We start from the raw sequence: 15,909 nt of genomic DNA, 5'->3' as shown, positions 1-15,909 counted from the left end.
AAAAATAGACACACATATTAAAATTAAATTATAATCTATTTTCGTGCTAATATTTAAACCACTGTAGTGTATTTTTAATTAACAGGTAATAAAAAAAAAGTATACCATATACGTAAATAGATTTTCATTAGTGCCACCGTTATTTAATATATTTCGGGGATTATTTACACTAACAAAACTAATTTATTTACTTTATCTATGTGTAAAACACTTGTCCGTAATAATTATAAATGAAGAAGAAGAAAAAAACGTTTCGCCCATTGGATATAACTCCAGCTTTGGCCAAAATCTCAAACTTCATATCACATGGTCCGTTTCTATGAAACTTTCAAAGCAACTTTCGTGTATATATAAAAATAATTGTACTAGTTTCTATGAACCGTTTGTTCTCAATGAAAATATAAAAATATAAAAAAAATTAAAAGCGTAGCTTCTTACTCTCAACGATGCAACCAAGTTTTGGATAGTGTTAAAGACAAACCGGATACAACAACTTATATAAATTTCTATTGATTAAATTGACCAAGAGCCAAAGTCTTTCCATATAAAATAGTGCATGCAGCGCCTGCAATTATTGAAGAGTTCTATCATCTCAATATATATATAGTATCAAAGTGATATCAAACTATATTATTATAATTGTTGTTGAATAACAGTATTAATCACATTTCAGTAAAATATTCGCCAAGATTTTTCAATATATTATTTATAAGTCATTTGAATGTTGTTGTAAATTTTCAAAAAAAAAAAAAGAATGTTGTTGTAATAGTTCAAAATTCTGTGTTATATTAGATTAATTCCTTATTGAATTGAAGTGCTCTATACGTTTAAATCTCCTCAAATCCGATAATTAAATTGAATAAATTATCCAAACAGAAACGATTATGATAACGGTCAAACCTTTCAGGTACAACCGCTTTCATCCAATGCCTGTATAGAGCTCAAACACCGCTTTAATGAGAGAACGTTATTTTTTACTTAGGCAATAAGGCACTTTGACCACCGTCGTCTTGGAGGTTCCACGCCGGATTAATCAAATCATCATCTAACTAAGACAGAATGCTCGTTGTCAATTTTTTAGCAACACGAACTAAATTAGCGTACTAGAACTCATGTTTACTTGATTAGAAGCTGGTTTGAATACAGTGGTTCAATTATATACAAAGAACTGACATATGCACTGCTATAAGATTGACTTTGGTAGGCGCTACTATTACGGCATTTAGTATAAAAGTCATTGTTAAAGCTTAATTATTAGTATACGAGTCGATTATATTGAAATATACCAATAAGAGTACTGGTGCATCACATCAGTTCCGAGAAAGAAGTTGTTATAAGTTTTGGGGCATTCGGATAAAAAGTGCCTCTCTATAACTATGGTGAAACTAAATTTTGCGAGGCAGACGTGTGACACGAGTTTTTAGTGGCTCGCCTATTTTCGTGAGCAGCGCAAGCCCAAACTATTACGTGATCTTAACCAAGGAAAAAAATGCCGTTTTCGTTGCCGTTTCGAGTCTCATGATTTACGGAAAATCGAACGGAAAATTTTTGGAAAATGGCAAGTGAAATGTCGTTTTCGACGGAAAACCGACGTGCCGACGGAAAACCGAACGGAAATAATATGGCGACACAAACAAATACATATATATTTTTATAAATAATTGGCTGCATAGCCATTTAAACACTAGCAATTTGGTTTTAGCCAACCTTTCGTTAATTTCCCGTAAATAGCAATCTTGCTTACGTGACAGCTTATTAATTGAATTAGTTTTACATTTTTGCCCTTACGCTATTTTAATTAGGCATTTTTTTTTTTAAATTTCGAATCAAATATTGAAACCGAATAGGGAAGTTTTCAAATTTGAAATTTGAATTTTCCAGCAGATTTTGAAAGTTCTCAGCCAATTTATTGTTATATATTTGGAAGTTTTTAGCGTTGACTTTAGGTAATTAGTTTCTATTTTCGTGACAATTCATTATGGATAAAATCTGTAAATATATTATTCATTTATTGATATTATTTTGTCTTCCATATATTCATAATTTCCAGAATTTTCGTGCCCAAAATATTTCTAGAATTTTTTCAGTTTATTTACACGAATATACTGTAAATATGCTTTGTATTTACAGTGAATATACTGTAAATATGTTTTGTATTTACAATGAATATACTGTAAATATGCTTCGTATTTACACGAATATACTGTAAATATGTTTTCTATTTACACGAACATACTATTAATGTGAGCAACAACCAAAAAAAAAAACTATTCTTCGCGGAGTCCATGATTCCGATCGGGACCTTTGGACGCAGATCGCGGAGAGGATGACGAAGTGAGAGGCGCCTGAGTTTTTCCCGGCGACGAGGCTGTTCTTTGTGGCAGATCGCGGAGAGGAGGACGAAGTGAGAGGCGCCGGAGTTTTTCCCGGTGACGAGGCTGTTCTTCGTGGCAGATATGCCTCTCAGCGTGGACGACGGGCGGGCCGATCGATCGAGATCAGTCCCAAGTGGTGGGAATCCAAGGAGATCCGAGAATTTCCTGGTCCTCCGATCATCGAAGTACACGAAACCCACATGCAAAACGCACTGAAAGGCGTACCCAGAGACCTAAGCCCGAGAGGCGTCGAGGGTTTCTCGTGGAACGTCGAGAAGAGGACGAAGAACGAGACGAGGACGAAAGCGAGGTTCCAGATCACGTATAGGACCATGATCGGCTGCGAGTACGCGCAACTCTCTCCGCCGCCGGAGATTTGTTCTTCTCCGTTGTCTTCGTCATCGTCGTCAGCGAGGATGGCGGCAGCAAGGAGGCGGAGAGAGAAAGAGGAGGTGGAGTGGTGTGGTGGCTTCGGAGGAGAGGGTGGGTTATGGAGAGAGTGAGGAGCAACAAATTAATGAATTTTAATTTGCTTCCAGAAATAACGCGACAGTTATGATGACCAAATCTTTGTAATTATGTTTTATTATTCAGTTTAAAATGAGCGGGATATTTATTGAGGTCTGTTTGGTCTTTTAATTAGTTGTTAATTGGTGGGCGTGACTATTTATTGGATATTAACAAAAGGTTAGCTAAAAACAAAACATTTATAACCAAATGGCTATTCACCTATATAACTCATATTTTTAAATGTAGTTCAAATTTATTTCAACATGTCAATACATTCAATTCTAACTACTTTCATTTCAATTCAAAACGTAACAATTTCATTTCATAATCTAATTTAAACATGTCAACAAATTTATTTTTATATAATATTGTATTGACATATTGGTAAAAGTAAAAGTACTTGTACTCCATTTTAAATATAATGATTAATTTAAAGTATAGGTTAAGTTTGTCCAACATATACTAATCTTCGGAGAAAAAAATTGATGTAAGTTGTAACTATTTTCATATTTTGTAGCATCAACAAATACAACAGATATAGAGGAAAAATTTTGAATTTTGCAACTTTCAAGAATATTAACTTTTAGTCTACACCGAACCGAAAATCGGATAAAACCGATATCCAAACCGAACCGAAACCGAAATTTGGAGCCACGTCAGCTAACCGAAATTCGGATTCGGATAACCGATCCGGTTTACGAAACTGGACCGGATATCAGATTTGATTTTGGGAAAATCTGGATATCGGATATTTAACCGATTTTTTTAATTAAAATAAATATATATTAAAACAAATTTATGTCACTATTATTAACACATGATGGTCAAGTTGTCATAGAAGAACAAACTTTTCATATATCAACTCCTACTGCTACTATAACTTGATTATGTGATCTATAAAGATAACATACAAATTCAATTGTTGTATGGTTTATTATGATCATTAGGGTAGTAATTTTAATTTTACATTATGATATTTACATGTGCTGGTAGTTGGAGACGAGTGTCCTTTTGAATTTTATTTTTTTACTCAGTTTTAGATTATGTATTGTCATTTTGGAGCTTTATAAGAGTCGTTTGTACTCGTTTTTTGAATTTTTACAAACCGGATTTGGATTTTAGAAATTGGATATCCATTTTATAAAACTGGATATTAAACTGGATTTGAAATTTTACAAACTGGATAACCAAATTTTAAAAATTGGATACTACTGGACTGGATACTGGATTTAAGAAACCGGATAACCGAATATTCGGATAACCGAATTTTGGTTTTAGACTAAATTGGACCGGATACTGGACCGAGTTTTTAAAAACCAAAAATTCGGATTCGGATACTAAAAATGTCAAAAACCGAACCGAACCGATCCAGTTTCACCCCTAATCTACAGTCAAAATTTAATATAATAGTAAACTATTAGAAAATATCTCTATAGCAGTAAAATCCAAAAATATGTGCGAATCTTGAAAGTCTCAAATAGCTATATTTAACCATTGGCTTTAATAAAAAAAAAAAAGTAAAAGACTCTCTCTCTCATCTTTCCCTTGTCTCTCTCTTCGTCTCTATCTTATCTCTTCATTCATCTTCTTCTTCTTCTTCTTTTTTTCTCCTGCTTAGTCACCACCATTTTTTTTTACAAAATTTGAGTTTATGATTTCAATCCGAAAACGACATAACATGGACAACCGGCACGTCGTTTTCGGCGAAAATCGAACGACATAACATGGAAAAACGACTTTCATGAGTTCGTCGGATGTTTTTCCGGCGAAAACGACACCGCCGACGAAAATCGGGGAATTTCGGCGACATTTAAATCCTTGACCTTAACTAAGAATAAAAAAATGAGTTTTTTAAATATATATTAAAAAGAAATTAGGTATAATAACTTATTTTTCAAAAAATAAAGACATTTAGAGCTTTTTAAATATATATTAAAAAAATAGGTATAATAGCTTTCTAATTTTCAAAATTTTGAGACATTTTTCTTAAAATTTGAAGCCTTTTTTAGGCCTTTTTTCCAAAAAAAATTTGGAGCTTTCCATTGTCTAAATAGTTTAAGCCTCAGGCCGGCCCTACTCGTGAGGCACGCTCCACACTACTGGCATTCCGAAACCCACCTCTACATATTTGGAGCTTTCGAGTAGTTTGAGCAAATACTCGACTCTTTTAATTACCTTCACTAGTTTAGGGAAAAAACCAACTACCAAAGTCAAGGCCATCATTACATCTCTAGTACGTCAAACTACAATTTAACATTACAAATGAAATACATATCACTAAGGCTAAGCAATTATAGCAAGAAAAACTTATACATGAAACAAAGTTCTTCTATGCTGTAACAGAACAAGATATACTACACGAAGACAAAACAAATGAAAGTATTGTTAATGCGATTTCTCGGATAACATTTACGGGACACGTGTCGGGGTGCGAGCTTGCGACGTGTCTCGATATTTTGTTGTCAGGGTCACGTTTCCTCGGCTCTCAAAAGGATTTGTGTTTTTTGAGGAGCGAGTATGGTGAATGGGGAGTGTGACCGTGCTCTTCGTGAGCTGCCTACGTACCCGCTTTGCGGGATCAGGTCATGACGTAGTTCAGGGCGAGTGTGTTTGCTATGTGAGTGGATTCTTGGATTTTAATTTTCTTCCTCCCGTCGAGAGGTGTCTCTCGGTCTTTGTTTATGATCCGGGATAATTTTGAAGTTGAGAGAGTATTTGGCTGAGAGAATTCTGGGGTTGAGAGAAAAGCTGAAAGTTCAGAGGATTCTCAGTTGTGAATTCTGAGTTGAGAGTGAATTGAATTTTGATTTGTGTGAGTGAGCTATTTATAGGGAAAACATGCCGCTTGTCGCAGATTCGCTTGTCGCTTGTCGCAGATTCGCTTGTCGCTTGTCGCTTGTCGCAAATCCGCTTGTCGCTTGTCTCAAATTCGTTTGTCGCTTGTCTCAAATTCGCTTGTCGCGTGTTACTAATTCGCTTGTCGTTTGTTGAAAATTCGCTTGTCGCTTATCCCAAATTCGCTTGTCGCTTGTCCCAAATTCGCTTGTCGCTTGTCATGCGTATTTTTAGCATTTGACTAAATTGTCCTTTTATATTATAACGTCGTTTTTGCAATTGAGGCATCGTTTTTACCATAAGAAAAAAGACGGCATAACAAGTATCAACCCCAACACAACATACATGAAAGGTAAGCAAGATTGAGAGTCGCGACAGCTCCTATAACATCTTCCTAGAATTGTACCGCTACTTCCTAATCCCATCCATTATAGCTCTTGATTTCATTAATATCCATTGGATTTTAGTCAAACGATGCTTTCATACCTTACGTTTTAATATATAAGTCAGTTGATGGTATGATTCTAATCAATTTCAAAACACAAGACATAAAATAGACATTTGAAATTGTTTACTTCCTTATTCGCCCGAAAGGTAAATAAAATAACATGTTGATAAGTTGATTGGCTAAGTTTTATAGTTTGGAAAAAAAATTGTTTAAAGATGCCTTATATCATGTTGTTAACATCTTGAAAAAATCCACGTTGGCCTGGTTGACAGATTGTGCCCGATTCGATCGATTCAGCTAGTGTTTTGCGTTAGTTCTGCTTTTACCTTTGTGCATCTAGTTGGTATAATCTATCTTGTCATACAATTTTTCAGTAAAATGATAAGTGACATCATAAAACCATTACATGTATATAAAATAATTTGACACTGCATACAAAAAAAGTCTTAAACAAATTTCTCTCAAGTGGAAGTAAGATCAAACTATAGAAAAAGCGCAGAGGTTAAATTCATCCACGTTTGTCCGTGAAACTAATAATATCAAGCAATGTACCAAGAAAAGAAAACAAAGACTTAAACACACAAACATGAGTTTCATTTTATTGAACTTAATTAGTAAAACACGTAGTCTTATCGACTTAGAACATTGATAACTACAAAACGCTGTGACACGAAATGATCAGACAGAATGGTATACCACACGTAATCACCACTCTACTTAATTATTACAGAAATACATCAGAAAACGAAGAAAAGTATACGATGTCATTAATGCCGAAGCAATCATGTATGTTTTTTTTTTTCTAGTTATTGTTGTCGTACCAGAACTGCTTCTGGAGTTTGTTGACAACGTTCTTGTCCACCTGGAAAGCCTTGGCGAGAATATCTGCGTTGATCGGAGGGTCGGACCCGAACACGGCGTTGGCGATGGTGATCACTCCCGGGTTTTGGCTGCTAAGTCCGGCGAAAGCCACCGCCGGAGCGTGACCAGTGTTGAACTGAAAGTGGATGAGACCGATCGGGAACACGAACACGTCACCTTTCTTGAGTTGCTTCGTGAAGAGCTTGTTTTTGGCGCCTTGGATGTTCGAGGTCACGAAGCCCACCAAGAGCTCTCCCTCGATCACCACCAGGATTTCCGAGGCGCGTGGGTGAGTGTGTGGTGGGTTCTGTCCGTACGGCGCGTAGTCGATACGCACGAGCTGTACCCCGAGAGTGTTGAGCCCTGGGAGTTTGTCGACGGTCACAGCGGTTACAATCGAGCCGACAGGGTTGTCCGTGTTTCCGGCCACGTCGAGGCCCGAAGTGAAGAAATCGTCGGCCTTGGCGAGCATTGGATCCTTGCAGAATCTCCCGTTCACAAACACTGCTCATATAAAGAAAGAACAATATATAAGTCAATGTACATGATAAAATAGGGTTTGTACGGATAAAATGAGAGAACAAAAAAAAAAAGAGATATATATATATATAACAATACATACATCTAGCTAAGACCTAAAATGAGTATACAAATTTAAGAGAAAGTGGGTATAAGTTATAACTTACAAGCGTTTTTAGTGTCGTTTGTAGCGACACAAAAGTCCTGAAGAGGGCTTGGGTCATAGGCAGTGGCAATGGAAGTTGCCAAAGCGAATAGAACAAGCGAAATAAGGAAGTGAGTGCTCTTCATGATTGATGTTTTTCAGGTACTTTATGTGTGTTTATGTGTGTATTGCAAGTGAAGGATGAGAAATATGCATTATGATCCACGTCTATTTATAGTAGGCTTATGCATGAACTAGTCTATTTTATTTTATTTTTTTCACAAATTCGGAAAGAGACCTGATCTGTTTATATTATTTATTAAAGACTTGGTTCAAAACTTATTGCAGTTCTTTAGACGTTAATAATTCCCCATTTGTACTACTTCTATAAACAATCATATATGTTAGTTTCTGCTAGTGGTTGAAACTGTCAAATATTATTAATAACTGATATGTTTTCGAGTCTCTTATAGCGGTATATTTTTGTATGTATTTTCCGGATTTACTTTGTGAAATTTATATTTGACTATTCTTCCATTTCCTAACTACTCATAGGACTGCCTTATAATCGGTCTATATGAACGTACTTTCAGTTGGAAGGCTTTCTTGATGGCTTTAAAATTTTGGGTCATATAGTCTCTGATGATAAATTATTGTGACAGCTCTTTGAATTATTTTCTAAACCTAACTGTAGATGAATACCAAATCCTTCCAGAACTATATGAAATTTATAAAGATTTTTGGGTAATGTATTTTTTTCCTCTTGTTAGGTTCTAATATCGGCCCTGAAGATGGTGCACCATCATTGTCAGCATTACAATAATAATAAAACTAATAACCGTGTTTCATTTGATCACAAAAGGTGGACGCGGGACTTTGTCTCTGAGGAAAACTAACAAAACAGTGGTAACGAATATTCGGGTACTAATTCATCAAGGTTCTTATTGTGAAGTAGTCTTGAATCTTGATTGGCTCTCTTAGCAGATAGTTTTAGTTGATATATTATATATGCTTAGTTGAAGTTAGACGATCGATATGCACAAAATGTTAGGTAATTTTTTGTATTTTTATTGCTGTGTCGGAAATGGCGGAGAATCGGCCCTGTACTGAGTTTTTTTTATGTATAAAACCCATTTAGTCCAACAATATTGTTTTTTAATCGGCCTTGTGTGTGTTTTACTATTTGGAATTCAATTTCTTAAAAAAATAGATAAAACAGTAAATAAGATACAACATTATTTTTAAATTTATTCTTATTCTTTCTTGTAAATTCATATATATCAGTCAAAATCAAAGGTTAATATAAGTTAGTACATGTTAATATTGATTAACATTGGATGAAATATAGTTCAAATGATATATTTGTTCATATGAGTTAATACTTGTCATGGTTCATATTAATTAATATTGGATGCAATAAAGTTTAAATGAGTGGTCGATGCATATGAAATAAAATTTGAGGGAAATTTTAGAGGTAAAATGAGATTTTATTTTTCTTGAAAGTACAAGAGGAAAATGAGAAGCCAAACATATTTGTGTTAGGATTTGATATGGAGGTAAAGTCTTCGTAATATATAGTATCAGATGAATTAGGTTACACAACTTTACATGGGGTCTCGTTATCAGTTTCTCCCTTCTCTTCCTTTCAAATTAAATTTACACAATTTTCAAACACAATAAAAAATAAATAAATAAAATTCTATTGCATTTTCCTTCAAAGTTTCATTATCTACAAATATTAGTAAAATTCAGTTAACCAAATAGTAAAGTATGTTTGTCAGTATTCAAATCTTAACTTATGGTGCTGATCGTTTCTCACTTTTTTTACACTTCAAACCATACTACTTCAAACAATATTGTTCGGTGTTTCATTGTTGTTCGGTGATAGGAATGTTCTGATAATTTACCATCGTAACAAAGTGCAACATGAACTAAATTAGTGAATGACACTTTCTTTATAATGACAATCCGGCTATATTAATCCAAACAGTAAGTTTAAAGCGCACAAGTGTGCTCTTATTGAATTATAAATTTGTATATCAATATATTTTTACTGTGACGTCCTAGAACAAAGCTACATATGCAATGCTCTTATAGTGGTAAGAGCCACAGAACTCTATTTAAAACGACAAGAGAATGGTGGACATATCACCGTTTATTTATTACAAAAACACAGAACTCGGAAAAGTAAAAGACCAAATAACAGGAACAGTTTGTGTAGCGTTTTAGTGGTGAAATGTATGTCTCTAGTTGTTGTCGTACCAGAACTGCTTCTGGAGTTTGTTGACAACGTTCTTGTCCACCTGGAAAGCCTTGGCGAGGATGTCTGCGTTGATCGGAGGGTCGGACCCGAACACGGCGTTGGCGATGGTGATCACTCCCGGGTTTTGGCTGCTAAGTCCGGCGAAAGCCACCGCCGGAGCGTGACCGGTGTTGAACTGAAAGTGGATGAGACCGATCGGGAACACGAACACGTCACCTTTCTTGAGTTGCTTCGTGAAGAGCTTGTTCTTGGCGTCTTGGATGTTCGAGGTCACGAAACCCACCAAGAGCTCTCCCTCGATCACCACCAGGATTTCCGAGGCGCGTGGGTGAGTGTGTGGCGGGTTCTGTCCGTACGGCGCGTAGTCGATACGCGCGAGCTGTATCCCGAGAGTGTTGAGCCCTGGGAGTTTGTCGACGGTCACAGCGGTTACAAACGAGCCGACAGGGTTGTCGGTGTTTCCGGCCACGTCGAGGCCAAAAGTGAAGAAATCGTCGGCCTTGGCGAGCATTGGATCCTTGCAGAATCTCCCGTTCACAAACACTAATCACAAAAGGAAATAAATATATAATATTATGGACTGATCATATAAAACAATACAAATAATTTACTATTATTATTATATAGATAAAAGGGTATATATACTTACGACCGTTGGTGTCATTTGTTGTGATACAGAAGTCCTGAAGAGGGCTTGGGTCATAAGCAGTGGCAATGGAAGTTGCCAAAGCAAAGAGAGCAAGTGAAAGAAGGAAGTGAATATTCTTCATGGTGGCTATGCTATACGTGTGTGGGTGTGCTCTATATGTTGGTTAATTAAGGGATGAGAAACCCTTTCTACAATATATGCCTATTTATACACTTCAGTTTCTGAACTAGTCAAATGTCTTTTTCATCGAGCATCATGAAAGACTAGCTAGGTCAATTAGATAAATATTTCTAAACGTTATGTGTATAAGGTACTAACTTATTTAACTACTATATAATATAAAAAAAATTTACTTGCTTTTTCAATATGGAATGGGTCATTAGTTTTCAGTATTATGTGGCTGCTTAAACTTAAAAACGTCTTTTCCTTGATTTCTAGTTAACTTCTTTATTGATTTGATACTAGGTGTTTTATCCTTACCTGCTCCTTCAATTTTTTCAAATTTGATAAGTTATTATTAGCTAAACTTAACTATTTTTTTGTCTTTTGTTAGGTGTGGACGTAATCGGAGCGCATTTACGTGTCATATGGCTGGGGTAATCAACATGACATAAGAAGATAATTATTCGATGACTTAACTAAAGTTCAAACTTAGAGAACGATGACTTTGCTTCTAGTGTATGGGCATATTCATGTTGCGCTTCAATGTAAAAACTAAAAGATACATCTTATAGTGTAATAGAAACCCCGGGTTTTTCGTAAGTTAAATCCATTGCAATAGCGAGTTTAAATTAGATTGTTGGTGAATTTCCTAGAAAATGTTTGTATCAACCAACAGCTCAGGTGGCTGATTAATAAAGAATTATTATCCGAAAGATACACACAAAATGAAAGAGCCCACTAATTACAGTCCATTTGAGCATACTCATGTAGCAAGACACAAGTGTTAATATAACCAACAAGGACGATTTGTAATAAAACATATCACTTTTTTATGGATTATTTTTATCACCGATTCGTAAAAATATTTAAGTTAATGATGATACCTTCATAAAATATTTAAATTATTTAAGATTTCTATTACAAAAAAAAACTTCGTGATTTTTTTGGTCAAATTTTATGTTATTATTAAAATCAAATATTCGGATTCGAATATAAAAATTGGCCAAACGAATAGAACCAATCCAGCTTTAGTCTTATTTTCAACAATTAAACCAGATAATTATATATTTCATTTTTTTAACCAGGGAAAATTAGCTAGCGTTATCTTGTTTGAGACTAGTCAATGTTTTACATATCTTACTAGCCTCCTTATTATTTCTTCTGAATGAGAGATAATTGAGAGAAATACGCTGAAAACAAAAATATGTCCCACGTGGTAAGCCAATGAAAATTATTGGTAAGAAAAGAGCGTATATAGAACGAAGGAGATGTTGAACCAAAACGCTCGCTCAGCACAAATTTTTTAGTTATTATTCCGTTTGTAATTGGAATATGTAATTGGTTTTCTAGTAGTTTATACTTCATAATTTATAATGAGATATTATACTTTATAGGCCACTAAATTACACCTTAAAGAATGACCATACTTTTAAATCTTTTAATTAAATAGCCATATTCCATAGATCTTGCTATTATACACACACACACACACACACATATATATATATATATATATATATATATATATATATATATATATTTTACATTCTATATGTAAACGAATATATTTTGTAGTTTATATTGTTTGACCAAAATAGTTGTTCTCCTGTTTTAATGGATTTCGAATATAAGTTATTAACTTTCTAAAATTAATCGAGTTTCTTTCTCTGGTCGCTTATAAATAAATATTGTTGTAGATAAATAAATATTGATGTTTTTTTGTTTGATAATAAAATGATGTTTGAAAAATGATTATAGAATTTGTTTGTGTTTGTTTTACCTTATTGTTTGTTTGTTAAAAATAAATGCATTGATTGATTAAGATAGACTTTATTTGTGTGTAAAATATCAGACTTTTAAGTGATTCGAACTAGTAAAGGTAAAAAAAAATTGTTTCATATAATCAAATATATGAATGAATGAAAATAATTTAAAAAAACAAACAAACACACACAATAAAATAAATATATATATATATATATATATATATATATATATATATATATATATTCTTCAAAGAAGATTTCTCTTCAAATGTATTATAATATATATCCATACACTAACTGGAAATATATTATAATACATTGAATAAAGTTAGATGTCGTTTAACAGTAGATGACGTTTATAATACAACATGATCCATATTATAATATTCTTTTTATTGACTTTTCATTGACGTTTACTATAATATTTATATATAAACACCAATTATCTTTATTCATTCGCGCCATATATGTAATTTATTTAAAAACTAGAAAATAAACAACAGTCTCTTAATTGTGAAGAACCAGAAAGAGGCAAAGAGGTAAACATCGATAGTTGATAGTCATCAAAATCGCATATTCGAACAGAGAATCCATGATTTAGAGTTACAATTCGAACACGGAATGAAGTCATTTCTTAGGAGGTATGCGTTTTATTATTTAATTTCAATTTAAGGCTATTTTTATTTCAAAATTGAGAAGTTAGAAGTTAGGATACTGATTTAGATTTGATTTGGTTTTTCTTATATAAGAGTTAATATCAATGAAAGGGAGATTTGTGACGTTGTTATTCATTTCAGTGTATAATTTCATCATTTTAGTTAAACAGAGGGTATGAACTCGACATTTTTTAAAACCGAGGGTTAAACTCGACATTTCACTAAAACAGAGGGTATAAATGTATTATTTTCCCAATATTTATTTGTTAAAAACAATGTTATATTGAATGAGAAATTGATGCTAGAGTGGGTTGGAAAATATTAATAATTATGAAGGAAATATCAATGTTATGTACTGATAAACGACAGGTATTTCCTCACGTACTGGGAAATGTGTTATAAATTTATAATACGTTGAATAAAATTAGATGTTGTTTATCCGTACAAGTCGTTTAGGGTATTCTACTGTCGTTTATCAGTAAAACAATTGCTGATGAGTAAAAAAAAAAGTAAAAATTGTAAAACAATTGTTGAGGCACAAAGTTTACGTCTTATTCAAATAAGTGTAGACAAATACAGGAGGTTTTCTCTTAAGGAATACAACCATGAGAGAAGAGCAAATATGGCTATGCCATTTATTCAAATGTCATAAATTAATGGGTAAAACATAATATTCTTTAGAAAAATGCGTATGTGTGCGCGCGCGCGCTAGTTTGTGTATTTGATCAATTGTTATCAACCCAGAACTGCTTCTGGAGATAGTTGACGACGTCCTTGTCCACCTGGAAAGCCCTGGTGAGAATATCTGCGTTGATCGGAGGGTCTGACCCGAACACGGCATTGGCGATGGTGATCACTCCCGGGTTCTGGCTGCCAAGTCCGGCGAAAGCCACCGCCGGAGTGTGACCGGTGTTGAACTGAAAGTGAATGAGACCGATCGGGAAAACGAACACGTCACCTTTCTTGAGTTGCTTCGTGAAGAGCTTGTTTTTGGCGCCTTGGATGTTCGAGGTCACGAAGCCCACCAAGAGCTCTCCCTCGGCCACCACCAAGATTTCTGAGGCGCGTGGGTGAGTGTGTGGCGGGTTCTGTCCGTACGGCGCGTAGTCAATACGCACGAGCTGTATCCCGAGAGTGTTGAGCCCCGGGACTTTGTCCACGTTCACGGCGGTTACAACCGAGCCGACCGGGCTAGTAATATTTCCGGGCATGTCGAGCCCGGAAAAGAAGAAATCGTCGGCCTTTGCGAGCATGGGATCCTTGCAGAATCTCCCATTCACAAACACTGATCACAAGCAAGAAAAAAAAAGTATATATTAATTAAAAACCCTAGCTAGGACCGCTGACTAAATGTTGACAAAAAAAAGTGTGTAAAACTTACAAGCGTTTTTAGGGTCGTTTGTGGCAATACAGAAGTCCTGAAGAGGGCTTGGGTCATAGGCAGTGGCAATAGAAGTTGCCAAAGCCAAGAGAGCCACTGAAAGAAGGAATTGAACACCTTTCATTGCTGTTAATACTATATGTAGGAATTGATACTATATGTTTTTGTATGCTCTATATGTTTGTTGATTGAGGGATGAGAAAGATCTTTCTACAATATGCCTATTTATACTCTTCAGTTTTTGAGCTAGTCTAGCTACCATCTTTTTCATAAAGCTTCATAAGAGACTAGGTAAACTTTGACGCATTATTTTAAGTTCTATTAATATATGTGTTAACGTACTAACTTTAATTACTATATAATTTTTACTTTGTCAAACAAGTTATCCTCGAAAGGAAACTTTCAACATGGAATATTTAGTTCATTATTTGTTTCAGTCGGTTGCTTAAAATGTCTTTCGAATTCTTCTTTGCTTTCTTTATTCCTATTTTATGTTTAACTGCCCGATTCTTACATTAATTTAAAATTGCATATCTTTTAGTTGAAATAATATCCGAGTTTAAAGTGGTACCTAGGATAGCCTAGTGGTAATTCCACACCGCCTCCTGTGTGGAGGTCGTGGGTTCAATCCCCACTGCAGCAAAGCTGCCTTAAAAAAAAAAAAAAATATCCGAGTTTAAAAACTTTTTTCCAGAATCCTACGGTGACATGTGTAAAAAAATTCAATCCGCATTAGGCCTCGTTCGGTAAGAAGGAATAAGAGAGAATGGATTGATCGTTTTTACAAGGGAAAAGAAAGAAAAAGAAAAGAAAATGATTGAATGATTTATTATGTATGTTTGGTAGAAATAAAAGAATAATGGGCGAATGAATCGTGAAGAGCGTGTATTTGTAAAATTAATTAACTTTTTTCTTCTTCTTTTTTCTCGGTTTTTTTCAAAATTAGAGGGATTGAAAATGGTGAGTTTGATGAATTTACAATCCCTTCAAATCTTTCTTGTTTTCTCTCCCTCCTCCTTTATGCCGAACATTTATTTTAGTTTTCTCTTTTGTTATATACGGACTGAATCGGTGAACATTTATTTTGTTTAAATTACCCGTATTTTGGGTTGGTCCTGTTTTAAAATACACGAACATATGTCCTATATTTAAATACCTAACCGGCCCTCTAAATCTAAGGGTTGACTGGATTAAAGTTCATTGGAGGACTCTTATTAAAAAAAATAGACACACATATTAAAATTAAATTAAAATATATTTTCGTACTAATATTTAAACCACGGTAGTGTATTTTTAATTAACAGGTAATAAAAAAAAAGTATACCATATACGTAAATAG

The 15,909-nt window shown here is 34.4% G+C and overlaps 3 protein-coding genes across 3 annotated transcripts; all 3 read right to left on the bottom strand.

Moving 5' to 3' along the window:
- Positions 1-6,853: 6,853 nt before the first annotated feature.
- LOC149382432 (germin-like protein subfamily 1 member 17) lies at positions 6,854-7,869 on the bottom strand. Its single transcript, XM_089630043.1, has 2 exons — positions 7,716-7,869; positions 6,854-7,533 (listed from the first exon to the last, which is right to left on the bottom strand). The coding sequence occupies exons 1-2, from the start codon at positions 7,837-7,839 to the stop codon at positions 6,971-6,973; spliced, it is 687 nt and encodes a 228-aa protein (XP_089486169.1). The 5' UTR covers positions 7,840-7,869; the 3' UTR covers positions 6,854-6,970.
- A 1,814-nt stretch (positions 7,870-9,683) lies between these two features.
- LOC149382431 (germin-like protein subfamily 1 member 17) lies at positions 9,684-10,800 on the bottom strand. Its single transcript, XM_089630413.1, has 2 exons — positions 10,606-10,800; positions 9,684-10,499 (listed from the first exon to the last, which is right to left on the bottom strand). Exons 1-2 carry the CDS (start codon positions 10,724-10,726, stop codon positions 9,940-9,942), a joined length of 681 nt encoding a protein of 226 aa, XP_089486539.1. The 5' UTR covers positions 10,727-10,800; the 3' UTR covers positions 9,684-9,939.
- A 2,927-nt stretch (positions 10,801-13,727) lies between these two features.
- Positions 13,728-14,760, bottom strand: LOC149382430 (germin-like protein subfamily 1 member 17). Its single transcript, XM_089630023.1, has 2 exons — positions 14,571-14,760; positions 13,728-14,474 (listed from the first exon to the last, which is right to left on the bottom strand). Exons 1-2 carry the CDS (start codon positions 14,692-14,694, stop codon positions 13,915-13,917), a joined length of 684 nt encoding a protein of 227 aa, XP_089486149.1. The 5' UTR covers positions 14,695-14,760; the 3' UTR covers positions 13,728-13,914.
- Between the last annotated feature and the right edge of the window lie 1,149 nt (positions 14,761-15,909).

Source organism: Urtica dioica, chromosome 11, assembly GCF_054948205.1.
Source record: "Urtica dioica subsp. dioica isolate 48M chromosome 11, U.dioica_male_clone48M_v1_H2, whole genome shotgun sequence".
In the NCBI taxonomy this organism is placed as follows: domain Eukaryota; kingdom Viridiplantae; phylum Streptophyta; class Magnoliopsida; order Rosales; family Urticaceae; genus Urtica; species Urtica dioica.
This window is presented reverse-complemented; position numbering and strand designations above follow the sequence as displayed.

Bases quoted from the DNA above. Each gene is read 5' to 3' on its own strand.
- LOC149382432 (XM_089630043.1), bottom strand. From the start codon at position 7,839: ATGAAGAGCACTCACTTCCTTATTTCGCTTGTTCTATTCGCTTTGGCA. The intron at 7,534-7,715 runs GTAAGTTATAAC...TTATATGAGCAG, and splicing joins AAACGACACTAAAAACGCTT to TGTTTGTGAACGGGAGATTC.
- LOC149382431 (XM_089630413.1), bottom strand. From the start codon at position 10,726: ATGAAGAATATTCACTTCCTTCTTTCACTTGCTCTCTTTGCTTTGGCA. The intron at 10,500-10,605 runs GTAAGTATATAT...TTTTGTGATTAG, and splicing joins AACAAATGACACCAACGGTC to TGTTTGTGAACGGGAGATTC.
- LOC149382430 (XM_089630023.1), bottom strand. From the start codon at position 14,694: ATGAAAGGTGTTCAATTCCTTCTTTCAGTGGCTCTCTTGGCTTTGGCA. The intron at 14,475-14,570 runs GTAAGTTTTACA...GCTTGTGATCAG, and splicing joins AAACGACCCTAAAAACGCTT to TGTTTGTGAATGGGAGATTC.